This window comes from Ursus arctos, unplaced genomic scaffold (genome assembly GCF_023065955.2).
Source record: "Ursus arctos isolate Adak ecotype North America unplaced genomic scaffold, UrsArc2.0 scaffold_29, whole genome shotgun sequence".
Lineage (NCBI taxonomy): Eukaryota > Metazoa > Chordata > Mammalia > Carnivora > Ursidae > Ursus > Ursus arctos.
In genome coordinates, this window is record NW_026622974.1 from 15579522 (window position 1) to 15593495 (window position 13974).

Below are 13974 nucleotides of genomic sequence, written 5' to 3' on the forward strand. Positions count from 1 at the left end.
CAGTGATTCCATGTAGTTAGAAATGGAGACATCCACACGGTCACTTTGGGCTCCTCAGGCTAGTGAATCAACAAGCTGATAAAGGGCTGCTATAGTATACGGGTTGATCAATCCTAAGTATCAAGAGGAAACTAGGTTGATTCTACCACAGTATGGGAAAGGAGGTTATTCGAAATGTAAGACATCACCTGGAACACACCTTAGAACTCCCATGTCCTATGATAAAAGTCAGGGGGAAACCACAGCTCAAAGCAGTCATTACTGCTAATGGCCCAGATGCTTCAAGAATTAATATTTCATTTACCTCACCAGGTAAAGACCAATGACTGGCAGTAGTGCTTGGTGAAAACAAAAAGGATATGGACTGCATAGCAGAAGAAGGAAGCTATAAATACCAGCTACAACCATGTGACCAGTTACAGAAGTGAGGGTTGTAAGTTATGAGTGTTACTTTCTTATTTTGATATTAATGTATTTGTACCCCTATGAACCAATTCTTTTTTTCACTTCCCCATCTGCCTACCACCTCGTATAAGTAGCTTTGATGGAAGCTAACCTCATATTTCATATTGAAGGGACAGGATATCAAAGGGGCAATATGACCCAGCTAGAAAAGGAAAGAACAACATCCAAAGATGGATAAAAAATCGGAGAATGGTTTTCCTATTATATTTTTTGGAAAGTATGAATGGTTATAAAATGTATGTGCTAGTGTCAGTTTGACAAAGATGGACTGCTGTGGCTTTATACTTTGTCAAATCAGCTAAACTGAAACCCAAACTCCCAGAATTCTCTTCCCTGCTTGGTTCTGTGTTAAGGTTAGCCATACAAGAAATTTGTGCAGGAGCTGAAGTGAAGCAGCAGCCAAGTTTATGCTTGGAAGATCGGTAAAGTGCCAGGTTTTCCTTCTGCTCACACGCATTCCTGCTGATCTCCCCGCCCACCTTATTGTGGGGGAACAGCTGGGTCAGCTGCTCTTCCAGCTTCTACTGGATCTCCATTACAGCAGTTTCTCCAAATCCTGGCCCACAGTTCCTCCTGCCAGGTCTTCGCCTTCCCCTTCTCCACACCCTAAGCAAGGGGCATGTGGAGATCATGGGGAAGTTCACCAGCTTACCCCGTCGGTCACTCACATCATTGAAGTTGGGACTTGCTGAGAAGTAGAATGGTTTCCAATATGTCCTTGAAGTTCCAGCCTATCCTCCCAGGTGTTAGTTCTCCTCATGCTCTCCTACTCCACACCCATTTCCCTTCCCAGTCGCCTGTGCTCCAAACTTCAGACCCATCACCAGAAGCAGAAGCAACGGTCTTACATGAACTCTTTAACCAGGTCCCGCAATGGCAGACAGACAAATCACTGTAATAAGTCCTTTATTCCTTATCACTCATATGCTTCTATTTCTCTTATCTAACACTAACTGACATACTCCCTGGTATGCATTGAATTGTGTCCTTCAAAATGATATGTTGAAATCTTAATCCCGGGCACCTATAAATGTGATCTTATTTGAAAATAGGGTCTTTTACAGTGTAATCAAGTTGAGATTTGGTCATTAGGGTGGGGCCAATCCAGTATGGATGCTCTCCTTATAAGAGACATAGATAGACAGATTCGGAAGGAAGATAGCTGTATGAAGGCAAAAGCAGAGATGAAAATTATGTTGACACAAGCCAGGGAATATCTGGGGCTTCCAGGAAAGGATATTCTCTTAGAGGTTTTGGAAGGAATGTGGCCCTAGCAGAAGCTCGACTTTGGACTTCTGGCCTCCAAAACTGTTAGAAAACAAATTTCTGTTGTATTAAGCCGTTCAAATTTTGGTAAATTACAGCAGCTTTTGCAAACTAATACAGTTCTCTAGTTGGACTATTTCACATATTAAGTAGGAGGTGGGAGGCAGTATCAAAGAATGAAAAAGTGTCCATAAGATTTGGTAACAAGGAGGCTGTTGGTGGATGACATTGGTGGACGATCAGTAGAATGGAATTATGAGAATCAAATTGCAGGAGTTGAGGGGTGAATAAATATAAGAAAGTGAGAGGATTTAAAGCAAAATTATAATGATCTTCATTATAAGTCTACCTTTATAAAGCAAAAAGTCACTGTTGTAGGTGGAATTGGTATCTGCTTAATTTCAACAATGACTTGCTACACATTGGCTTTGCTTAGAATAATTATGCCCTTTAAGTTATCTTTCTGAACTTGTTTTTTCTTAAGATTAAAATAATATCTACCTCAAAAATATATTGCAGGGATGAAAGGATACATAAATGAAAAAAATGTTATGCAAACTACATTGCTATTTTTTTTTCTTCTGCATTTTCTATTTTATTAAACTTATAGTTCCGCCCCATCATCTATCTTTTAACTAAGAAATACTCCTTCACAATGCATGACAACCACATAGATTTTCCCAGCTTTGAAAGTCATGTAACCTATGCTTAGAGATTTGTCCAAATTTGCAAATGTGCCGGTGTTGACATCCCAATGTATTCCTCTGTGTGGTGACTGGCAAGGTGGTTGTTATTTTCAGCACTGGTTATAAAATGCATTCCTATTACTTTTTTTAAAGTTTTTTATTTTAATTCCAGTATAGTTAATGTACAGTAGTTACGTTGCTATTTTTCTTTTTACAATTGCTATTTTCTTACCAAAACACATTTATTGCATGTAAGTACGTATATAAGAAGTTGTAGGGGCGCCTGGGTGGCACAGCGGTTAAGCGTCTGCCTTTGGCTCAGGGCGTGATCCCGGCGTTATGGGATCGAGCCCCACATCAGGCTCCTCCGCTATGAGCCTGCTTCTTCCTCTCCCACTCCCCCTGCTGTGTTCCCTCTCTCGCTGGCTGTCTCTATCTCTGTCGAATAAATAAATAAAAAATCTTTAAAAAAAAAAGTTGTATGTATTATGCTTGATGGCATAATTAGGATCAGAAGTTATTTATGCAATTATTACAGCAGAAGTTCTTTAATAACCTGTACTTATAAATTTTGGATATAGGTATTCATTCATTCTCTTTAACTTTAGTAACACTTATTGATACATCTGTAATCCGTAAATGAATCTTTGTCCCTAAGTCAGTTAGAGGGAAAAAATTAAGTTGAAAACTTTATCAAAAAGAAGTAAAATTATTTATATAATCAACAATAGGGGATAATGAAAGAGAAATCTTCTTCAGATCGTTATGGTTTCAGTTATATTTATTTATGCATGTGTGTGTGTGTATATACATACATTATATGTTATATAATAGGGAGCAGGAAAAAATAGTTAACCAAGAGTGTAATCATTCTATAATCTAACCACCAAGCACTAAACCTGGTCACGAAAAGCATTCAGAAATTGTCTGGAAGATACACCAATAAACTTTGGAGGAAAAGTGGCATTACTCTATTTCCATAAGACATGTACTTTACAGACCACAGGACTTCTCCAGTCTTTCCAAAATTTCTACTATTATAAGTATTTTACCTCCTTCCATCACCCTCTGCCTTTGAATAGCTTATCGAGTCTAATAAAATGGTAATGATGGCCACCCAAGGAATGAGCATATATCTTTCTCTGGGCATTTGACGTTAATACCACAACACAATTTATGGAACCTAATGTTCAACTCTAGTATGGAACACATTAACAAGGGACAACAAATTAATAAATTATATTCTCTGGAATTTTTGTCAAAAGTTTCTCTCAGGAGCAGCATTAGCTTGAAAGTGTTTGACTTTGACTCTGTTAGCTGACTGATATTTTCAACTGATTTTTTTCAACCAAAACAAATGTAAAATAATAAAATTCTATGAACTCACGGAGCATCAATTTTCAGAATACCTAATTCAATGCTGTATTTACATATCAAGGGTAAAGATGCAAATTGGTAAAATAATAATATTAGACGAAATTGAATGACAAGCATGGGAAAATAGAAAAACAAGTTGAATTCTCACTATGAAAATTCAGTTTTCTCTCTGCAGAGTTTTTTTTTTTAATTGCCAAGATATTGTTAATGTTTTACAGGTTTCCTGGCATTACATCATCCCCCATTTTTCCCCTGCAGAGAGTCTAAACATGTGCTACTGGATATAAATACACACAGGAGGCCCCCTCATTCAACGAGAAACAAAGAAGTAAGACTATTACACAGATAGTCCAACCACTTTTAATCCTTCCTAATCAATGAGCCATGCACCCAGAGCTCTTAGGAGTTGAAAAGCTCTTCTGTGCTATGACTCTTAGGACCCAAAATAGGAAATCAGTCAAAGAAAAATTGACTGACCGGCACTTTATACCCATTTTTAAATTTATAACTTAAATGTTAAATGGACCAGGATTTCTCAACCTCAGCATTATGGACATGAAGGTCATTCTTTATTGCGTGGAGGAGCTGTCCTGTCCATTGTACAAGGTTTGATCGCATCTCCCACTACCCCAGCATTTCTACCCCCTAGACTCCACTAGCACTCCATCCTCCCACCCTCACCAACTGCGACAGTCAAAAACGTCTCCAGACATTGCGAAATGTTCCCTGGGGACCAAATGCCCTAGTTGAGAACCACTAGGTTCTCAGGATTCAGCACGAATCCCTGAACTCTGAAGAGACCCAAGCTAGGCTCGCGTGCTATCCTGCACAGAGAAAACGGAGTCCACCACGAGCGCCCTGCTCTGCTATACTGCTCTCAAGAGCCCAGGAAATCTTCCTGAGTGGAAGTTGTCAATGTACATTCTGAAGTATGTCCGCAGAAGAATCACAAATCTTAGCAAAGCAGGACGGGGGAGATGATGTAAATATGAAGCTGACTGTGAACTGGAATGATGACAGCTTAACTAAATATATCTAAGTAGTGAAGGTGGCTAATGACATCGAGCAGGCTAGCTTCAAATGTTTTTACAATGGAGTACAAAAATTTATATTCATTGCAGAACGTTAGGAAAAGGTTGAATTCTGCATAGCACATTTATACATATATTTGTACATACATGTACATGTGCATATACATGTGCACATACATGCATATACATGTGCATATGTGTGTGTATATATGTGGAAAATTAATTCAAGTACAGCACTCAGCACAGTGCCAGACACATGGTGAGCGCCCATTAAATGGGTAAGTGCTGGCTGCTATTCTTAGTAATAGTAATATTGGCATTGATAGTTTTACCTATAATATTTAATTCTTTGTACATTTAAACATTTTAATACCCAGGAATATTTCTTCTAAGACACACCCCTCTCTCTGTTTCTCTCTCTCTCTCTCTCTCTCTCCTCTCTCTCCTCTCCTCCCTCTCAGTATCTCTCTGCCTCTGGCTGTAGGAAATTCCTCATCTTGAAAGGCCCAGCTCAAGGGTGCACACCTCTCGGTGGCTTCCCTGAAGGTCCCTCACCTTCCCACATGAAGAATTAATTTCCCCTGCATTTGTGTTTCCACAACACTTAGTGCATACTTACATCATAGCGCTTAGCACATTGTATTATAGTTATTAAAGTCTGTGTGCGGCAGGCCCACCACAGCCCCTAGCCCTCGGGCTATGAGCTTTTGAGATTTTATTTACTCGGCCTTATGTCCCTTGTGCTTGCTACATGGTAGGCGCTCAGCAAAAGCATGCCGACCTCAGCTGAATTATCTGGAAAATTCAATCATGTGGAAACCTCATTTCCCAATAATGCCAGATATACGAGGTGTGACTGAAGAGCAATGCCTTCTATATAGAATTTGGGGCTGTCAGCCTCATATGAAAAGATTAAATAAGTGAAATGATGCAAAGTGTGTTAACTTTTTACCAAGAAAAATAAAAATCTGGATAAATATCAGAACACTCCTTTAAATTGCACACATTTAAATATGAGTAGGAATAAACGGGGGAGGAGGGAGATGGTGGAACTAGAACATATTATTTTAAGACTTTTAAGTCTTGCGAAGATAAATATGTGTGATAGACATGACATAATGGGTCTTTTAAAAATTTTTCATTGCCTAACACTGTCAAAAAATTCATATACTAGATGGTTAATAGATTAGACAATGTCTTGAATATAAAACATATCTATAAAACACCAGTCTGAGTTAGAATCCCCACCACAGCTCTCCTCAATAATAACGTAGGGGAAAGTGAGCTTTATGTATTGAAATATGTGTATACATATACACACACATTGTTGAATGCACTGTATTAAAGCACACAGTCTGCACTGACATTTCAATTGTTTCTGAGTTTAATTCAAAACACTCAGTAAAATAAGACCCACAAGTCTGAAGACAGAGTTTTACAAAGAAATTTCAAGAGGTGATCCTAGCTTTGAAAATGGCCAGAAGTGCTAGTTTCTTTTCCTACTTCCACTTTAGTTCTTGATTTAAGAAATACATGAAGCCATAGATAATCAATACTAAACAAAATATAATCATAATTGGATTTCAAAAGCACCTTTTTTTTTTTAGTTTTTATTTAGATTGTAGCTAGTTAACATATAGTGTAATATTGGTTTCAGGAGTAGAATTTAGTGATTCATCATTTACCTATAACACCCAATTCAAAAGTACTTTTTAAAATTGAAATTCTTTTTGTTTTAACTGTGGTTACATGATATATAAATGAAGTATTTTTAATCTCTTCCTCCTCACTTTCAGAGAATTAAAGTGAAGGCTCCCAGTTGGCAGAATAACTTCTCATAGTGTAAAGGAAAGAAAAGAGATATATTTATTTATCTATCTTCATTTTCTGTGGGGGAAAAATGCCTTTTATGTCTTAATTAAAAATAAGAGCCACTTATTCTAAATGCTAGTGTTTTGTTTAGTTTCTTGCCCGCCTCTACCTCGAGAAGTTGGGAAGGCTATTTTGTAAACATGTAGCATGAAGTTGTTTCATTATTGTCTCTGTCTCAACTATAATTACACTTGTTTCTGATTATAAAAATAATGTTGGCTACAAAAATTTAGGAAGTACACAAAGGGGTAAGAATTAAAATTTCAAACCCACAAGCCTGCAATAAACACTTAGTGCTTCCTTCCGATCTGTTTTCCACATGAATTTATTTAAAATTAGTATAATTATGCCTCATACTTCAGTCAATTAATGTTATAGTCTGAGAACCTTCAGGTGTTATCAAATATTTTTAAAACACAATTTCTACTTGTTATATATAGTATCTCCATTTTCCATAAAATAAAGTGTGATTTTTTATCTTCTGTTTAACACTGAAATGTCCTCAATTTATGTGATTGCAAATAATAATACTGTAATAAACATTTATATGTGAATCTTTGTCCAATTTGTCGGCATCTCTGATGTTTCTGTATAATTCATAAAACACTAGCCTCCCATCTCCATCACTCTTCAACTGTATTTCAAGGAAGAGTTTGATTATTTATTTGACATTTGCTTTCAGGGACAAGTTCAGAGACAGCTTCCATGGTGCTGCTATTAAGTTGGGTGATACTCATTTCATTACTAAACTTAAAGATGTACCAATTCCTTTTTTATGAATCAAAGATCAGGTGATTTTTTATTAAGTAAAGGCATCTGGCCTCATACTACTTACTTTATCTTTATATAAAAATAGGTATCAGTAAATGGTAGCTATTGTTACTATAACAACCACCTACTTTTGGTTCCCCTATGCATACAATCCTCTAAACCCTAGCAAAATAGATGCCTCTACTGAGCTATATGAGTATATTTTGACCAATATATTTATAAAGTATCAACTATGGTCTTTGTACAGTGATAAGCACCAGGTCTTCCCAAATCATCTGAAATACTTTTATTGTTCTGAAATACTTATTATTCCTTTCATTCGTTTCATACTTGTAAACTGAAATCCTAAGATATACAGCAATTTCCCCACAGGGAAATTCCAAGTCCATGCTGTTATCGCTATACATCACTATTTTCTATGGTGGCTGAAATCCTACAAAGAAACCTGAAATATTCTAAGAGGCACATGTACTGTTTCTATGTTGTCCATCCCTTAAGTATATTTATATACTTCTTTGGAACAAAAAGTGGAGTGCAAAAAGTGAATCCTGGATGTATAGACAAAGACAGGGCTGCTTCTTACACTACAGATTAATGAACCTCTAGTAATGGATGAATGCCTATTTCGAAGACAAGGAAAGCATTCTGCCAGAGATTCTCTCAGCTGATCAATAGTATATAAAATTGAAATGTAGGGTATAGATGCATGAGTTTGCATGTTTCAGAGATTGAAAAACTGGGAAAAAAGCCTATACACATTAGCAAAAACAAAACCCACAGAAAGGAATAAGTATAGCATAAACCTACAGGATGAGTCAGCAACCATACGTGATAGATTTCAAGAATGTCAATTTAAGAGAATTGAATTGATATGGAATTTACTGAATTGAACTTTTATAAATACTATTCATAAATTGGATAGCAACTTATGCAATCTATACCATCCTAGAGTTCAGAATGGCAAGCCAACAGAGTATCAATCAAATATGTACATGTATTTTTGATTTTAGAAATCATTTCTCAAAGATTTAGGGAAAATATTAAGGATATTAGGAAATCTTAGATCTTAGAATAGATCTAAACCCATGTTAAAATAAGCAAAGACTTAGCCAAATTATACTCAGGAGTACTGAAAAAACATGCAGATGTAGTTGTAGAAACACTGAGAGTAATATTTTTCAAATCGGGTATAATTAGAGAAATAGCAAAGCTTCAAGAGACACAAATGTCCCATTTTCTGAAGAAATTGAAATTCTCAAAACTGTGAAATCTGATAAGCTAAGCATCAACACCCATAAATATCCCAAGTGTATTATTCATAAAAATCAGCATGGGTTCACCAGGAATGAGTCTATAAATTATTATCAATAGTCTTTTCTAGCAGTCCTTTATTTTCATCATGTTTATTATGTCTTAATTATGCAGTTCCCATACTTAGAGAATAGAGGTGAAAGAAAGTGAAACAGATGGCTAGTTTAGTGGATAACATTTAAAAATGTCCGGAGCATATACAACAACAGACTTAAATAAAAGTTAGGATTTTAAATTGTGATCAATGTAAAGTCTGTATTTAGACTCAAACAATCAGTAAGTATACCCCAGAGGATAAAGACCTGGTGTACCAATGGTTCCTGTAAAAAACACTTGGGATATGAAATAACCAACTACAAATTCTGTATGAAAAATATTGTGAATGACTAAAAATGGAGATAATTCAAGTATTTTAAGATATATTAATGGAGTATTATTCCAATCTTGGGTAATAATAATTTCAAAATTTTAATTTCTATCAAGCAAATTAGTGCTGAGGATTAAAAAAATTATTTAAGACACTATCCTTTCTTTAAGGAACTCACAGTCCAAGTGTGGAAACAAACAAAAAATTATAATTAAAATATTGGTTAGTTATGGCAATATAATTAACTAATATTTGGAGTATAATTTTTAATTCTCATCACGTAATCTTATTTTTTTTAATTTTATCTATTTGAGAGAGCACGAGCAGGGGGAGGGGCAGAAGGAGAGGGAGTAGCAGACTCCTTGCTCAGAACCTGACTACCTAGGGCTCGATCCCAGGACCTGAAGGCAGACGCTCAACAGACTGAGCTACCCAGGCACCCCCCTCATCACTTAATTTTAAAAGACACCATCATTATTTAGTATTAAAAAAATAATGTAATATGCCAGGCTCTGTCTCTGACAAAAACAAACAAAACCCAAAAACTTAGTATGAATGAAACCAATGGATTGAGATTTAAACAAACAAACAAAAATCCACCCATAGACAAATAGCTGGGAAATGTTTGAGCTGAGAAAGGAACACAGATTTTTCTGCCTTGGAATTACTGCTCTTAAAATAAGATGAGCACTTATTAAAGTACGTCCGGCTGAAACAGTATTTCACAGGTATTAAGTATTACACACCCAAAGGAAAAGATTTCGTAGTCAAATAATTTTGAGGAAGACTAGGTTTCTTTTCTCTAAAGCCTTTCTAAGACTTTAATATTCTGATGTGCATTGTGACTCTCCTAGAGAATGGTCTAACAGGTGGGATTTTCACATGCATTTGACCTCAGAAGATTTTTATTCTTTTTTCTTCATTGAGTATTATGAGGGGCTATTGTCCTGTTGAGCACCCACTGGGAACTCTGATACTCTTGAGAACCAAGACAAATCTAAATGTCAAAGACTGGAAATAGTCAGCAAGGTGAGGGAGGAGCCTTGGAGGGGACAAGATAGCTGTCTTTAAATATCTGTCTCATCAAAGAAAGACATACCATTTCACCAAAGGGAAGATCTAGATCTAATGAATGGAAGCTACTGGAGACAGATTTCATCTCAACATGACATATCAACTAAGAGTTTAAAAAACAACAACAGAAGAGCTGTCCAACAAAGGTGGCATATCACCTATAGAGGTGTTACCCAAGAGACTTCACTGGGGGAAAGGTCAGAGAATTCCACCAAGTTTTCTTTTCAACTCTTCTATTTGAAGGTTCATTGCAGTAATTATCAACTGATAATATATTTAGTATTTCAGGTTATCTGTCCATTTTAGCACCATTTTGAATTAAGCATTTTACAGACAGAAGACATACAGGTTAATAGTCAGAACCTGTTGCAAATGTAATGCCTTATATCAAAATACACATAACAGCACACACGCAATTTACGTTTATGCCAGGGAGAAATAAAGCTGCTCTTCTCTAACTTACAAAACACTAAGTTATTTAAATCATTTTAATTATTGATTTTATGCATGTGTACTAAAATGGAAGTTTTCTCATTTACAAAACGAGACAAGTGGCCTGGGAGCATGAGACCATCTAGTATACAGATTGGTGTCAGGAGGGAGGGAAAGCTAGGAAGGCACTTTTCAGATCAATTACTCTTACTTTCAATGGGTCTATACCTGGCTTTCAATGTCATTACATCCAAAGAAAACATGATTTGATCACACGAGTTAGCAATGGATTTTACCACAATTAACCTTTGTTTGCATCGTAAGTTAGATATAAAGTCATTACCTATTTGTGTATTCCTTGATGATCTGATATATGCTAATCTTAATTGTTTCATTTTCAAATCGGCTATTGCTCTGGTCCTTGTATATTCGGAATTCAGCTGCTGTCACTGCTTCCCCATGAGGAATTTGAGTCAGATCAAACCGGAATTCTTTGTAATGCCTTCGCTGGTGAGAAAAATCCTTGTCTCTTTCAACTGAAGAAGAAAAAAAAAAGGAAGGAAGGAAAAAAGTTAGTCCTTTATAAAATATGGAAATTAATGGTAAATTCTCCAGCTTTGAAAATGAAAACAAACAAGTAGGATATTATAAAACTGGGAAAACACTAGAACCACAGACCCATACACGTTTCCAGTGGAAGGAAATTCCACAAACCAGCAACCTTTAGTTCAAAAGCAATATAACCTCTGTGGTTTCATACAAATTCCTGGATCTTAAATAGAAGGGCTATCCAAAAATGTTTTAAAAAGCAAAGGTTGTAAAATGATTACTAGTATGTATCAGGTACCAGAACACAGAAGGGTCCATACAGGAATAGGAATACGTTATGGAAACCCCCAGCGTTCCAGGTGAAGCCAATGATGAGATTTAGTGCACCTGAGGGAGGAAAATAGGAAGGACTGAGAAAATGCAGGCACATAAGAACGATAATGTTTATGACATTATAAAGGTCAAGTAAATAAAACAAATTCATGTTCACAAGAAAGATTACTTCAAAAATGCCTTCCCCAAAAGAATTTTTTTCTCCTTTTAGAAATGAAATGTTCTTTTATTAAAAAAATAATAACACTTTTATTACTTCATACAGATTGTTTAGTACAATCTCCCTACCCATGGTGCAGCATAAAGCCTTCCAAAGACCTCTGTCTGTTCTTACTCAAAATAGAGAGGGAAACATATTTTCCCCCTTCAACAACCTTCCTGCTAAATGAAGTCAGAAAACTTTTCCTCTTGGGAACATTATGGAATGTTAAAGAATTCAGGACAGTAAGTGTCAGGCATATTATTATATAACTTGGCTTTGTAAAATAGAATTTTATTTCATACAGTCTTTATCCACTGGACACCAAACACCTTCTTAAGGAATTACCTATTCAAAGGACTCGTTTCTAGTAATGCACTATCATTTGATGGAGTTATGTTTCTCAGTAATGGTAGCTTTCTTAAATTCTCAGTTATCTAGGATACTGTAGGACAGGATCTCACTGCAAAGCACTGTGCACAAGGCATCTCATAATTGCATCCTATAATAACACTTGTGCATGTTTCCAGTGATGTGTTTCATTGCCAAAATTTTGTTACAAGAAGATAAAAAATGTATAAATTGTATAAATGAATTCACAAGTTGAAAGAGTTGCATGAAGATATGAAAATATCTTGAGGTGGTTCATTGAAATCATGTCAACTCTGCTATAAATATCTGAAACTTGGGGTCCTAAACTAGAGGAAGAAGCAAGATAGGAGGAGAGAAGAGGGTCATGACCATCCAGGAATGACTGTGGAAGCCAAGGTTACCAGAACTCTGTGTTCCATGGCCAGATGGGTTCCATGTCTGTGAGGAAGCTCAGGACAGAGGAATGCGTAATTCCCTGCCTTCATCCTTCAAAACAATCTTTGGTTTGTTTTCCCCAGAAGTAGGAGGTGGTTTAGGAGAGCGAGGAGCTCATCTCCACTTCTATCTCCCATACCTAAGCCAGCAAAGAAGAATATAAGCTACACCTGGGGGCATTTCTGTCCTGTGGAGCTTGGCAAGGATGGTGCTCTTGGACTGCCTGGCTCACGCTGACACCACCTCATCTGACTCATATATATATATATATATATATATATATATATATATATATATATATATATATATATATATTTTTTTTTTTTTTTTTATTATCACTATCTTGGTCCTAAGAGAGGTCTACTCCTGGGGAGATCATTCATCAACTTTTCCCTAAATAATAAGGTAATTTCATTTTTAGGATGCTATTGTGGTCAATAATTTAAACCACTTTTCTGACTACACTTCTACTGGCAATAGCATAGACTGGTATGAACACATTTCCTGTGACTCTGTTTGCCCGTTCTCCCCGCTCAGCCGTGTGAGAGGGAAAGCATAAAGGTAGAAAATGCCTACAAACTGGATATCTAATAATGAAAAGGCCTTAAAACTTGCCATGTTAAAACTTGCCATAACTTTTGTTTACAGGGAACTAAACTTAATTCACTGCAAACCTGTTCTTTTCTGATCCCAATTTAAATGAAGTAGATGATATTATAAAACAGTATGTAAATAGCACTCATCATATCCTGGTACTATTCTAAGCACTGTATTAATATTAACATATTATACTTTGTAACAACCAGTGAGGTAGGTTCCACTATTATCCTCACATTGAAGATGAAATAACTGAGGAGGCAGAGAGAATAAATACCCAAGAATTTGAATCAAGCATTTGAGGCCACCAAGCTATGAAATCTGAAATCTCAGATACACAAGTCCAAAATCGACAAAGCTCTGAAAACTGAATGTTTGGCTTCAAGTTAATTTGGCAGAAGAACTGGAAATTAGTAGATTTGAGGCAACTTAAAGTCTCTATTTATCCCACTTTATATAAATATTTATTGCTTTGCTGCAGAAACGTTCATGTGTTTGACTAGGTTGTACTGTTCCAGACTCTGCTTGAAGAGCTCCGTATTTTATGATAAATGCACCAACCAGCCATTCACGCCAGTTAGAATGGCAAAAATTAACAAAACAGGAAACAACAAATGTTGGCGAGGATGTGGAGAAAGGGAAACCCTCTTACACTGCTGGTGGGAATGCAAGCTGGTACAGCCATTCTGGAAACAGTATGGAGGTTCCTCAAGATGTTAAAAATAGAGCTACCCTATGACCCAGCAACTGCACTACTAGGTATTTACCCCAAAGATACAGATGTAGTGAAAAGAAGGGCCACATGAACCCCAATGTTCATAGCAGCAATGTCCACAA

General features: G+C 36.3%; 1 protein-coding gene across 2 annotated transcripts in view; it reads right to left on the reverse strand.

Annotated features, from left to right (window-relative positions):
- BMP5 (bone morphogenetic protein 5) overlaps positions 1-13974 on the reverse strand; it is a 113509-nt gene that overhangs the window by 44504 nt on the left and 55031 nt on the right. For both annotated transcript variants that reach the window (XM_026507191.4, XM_026507193.4), the window contains exon 2: positions 10996-11188. In XM_026507191.4, the coding sequence (XP_026362976.1) occupies positions 10996-11188 (193 nt within the window). The remainder of the gene's footprint in view (positions 1-10995; positions 11189-13974) is intronic.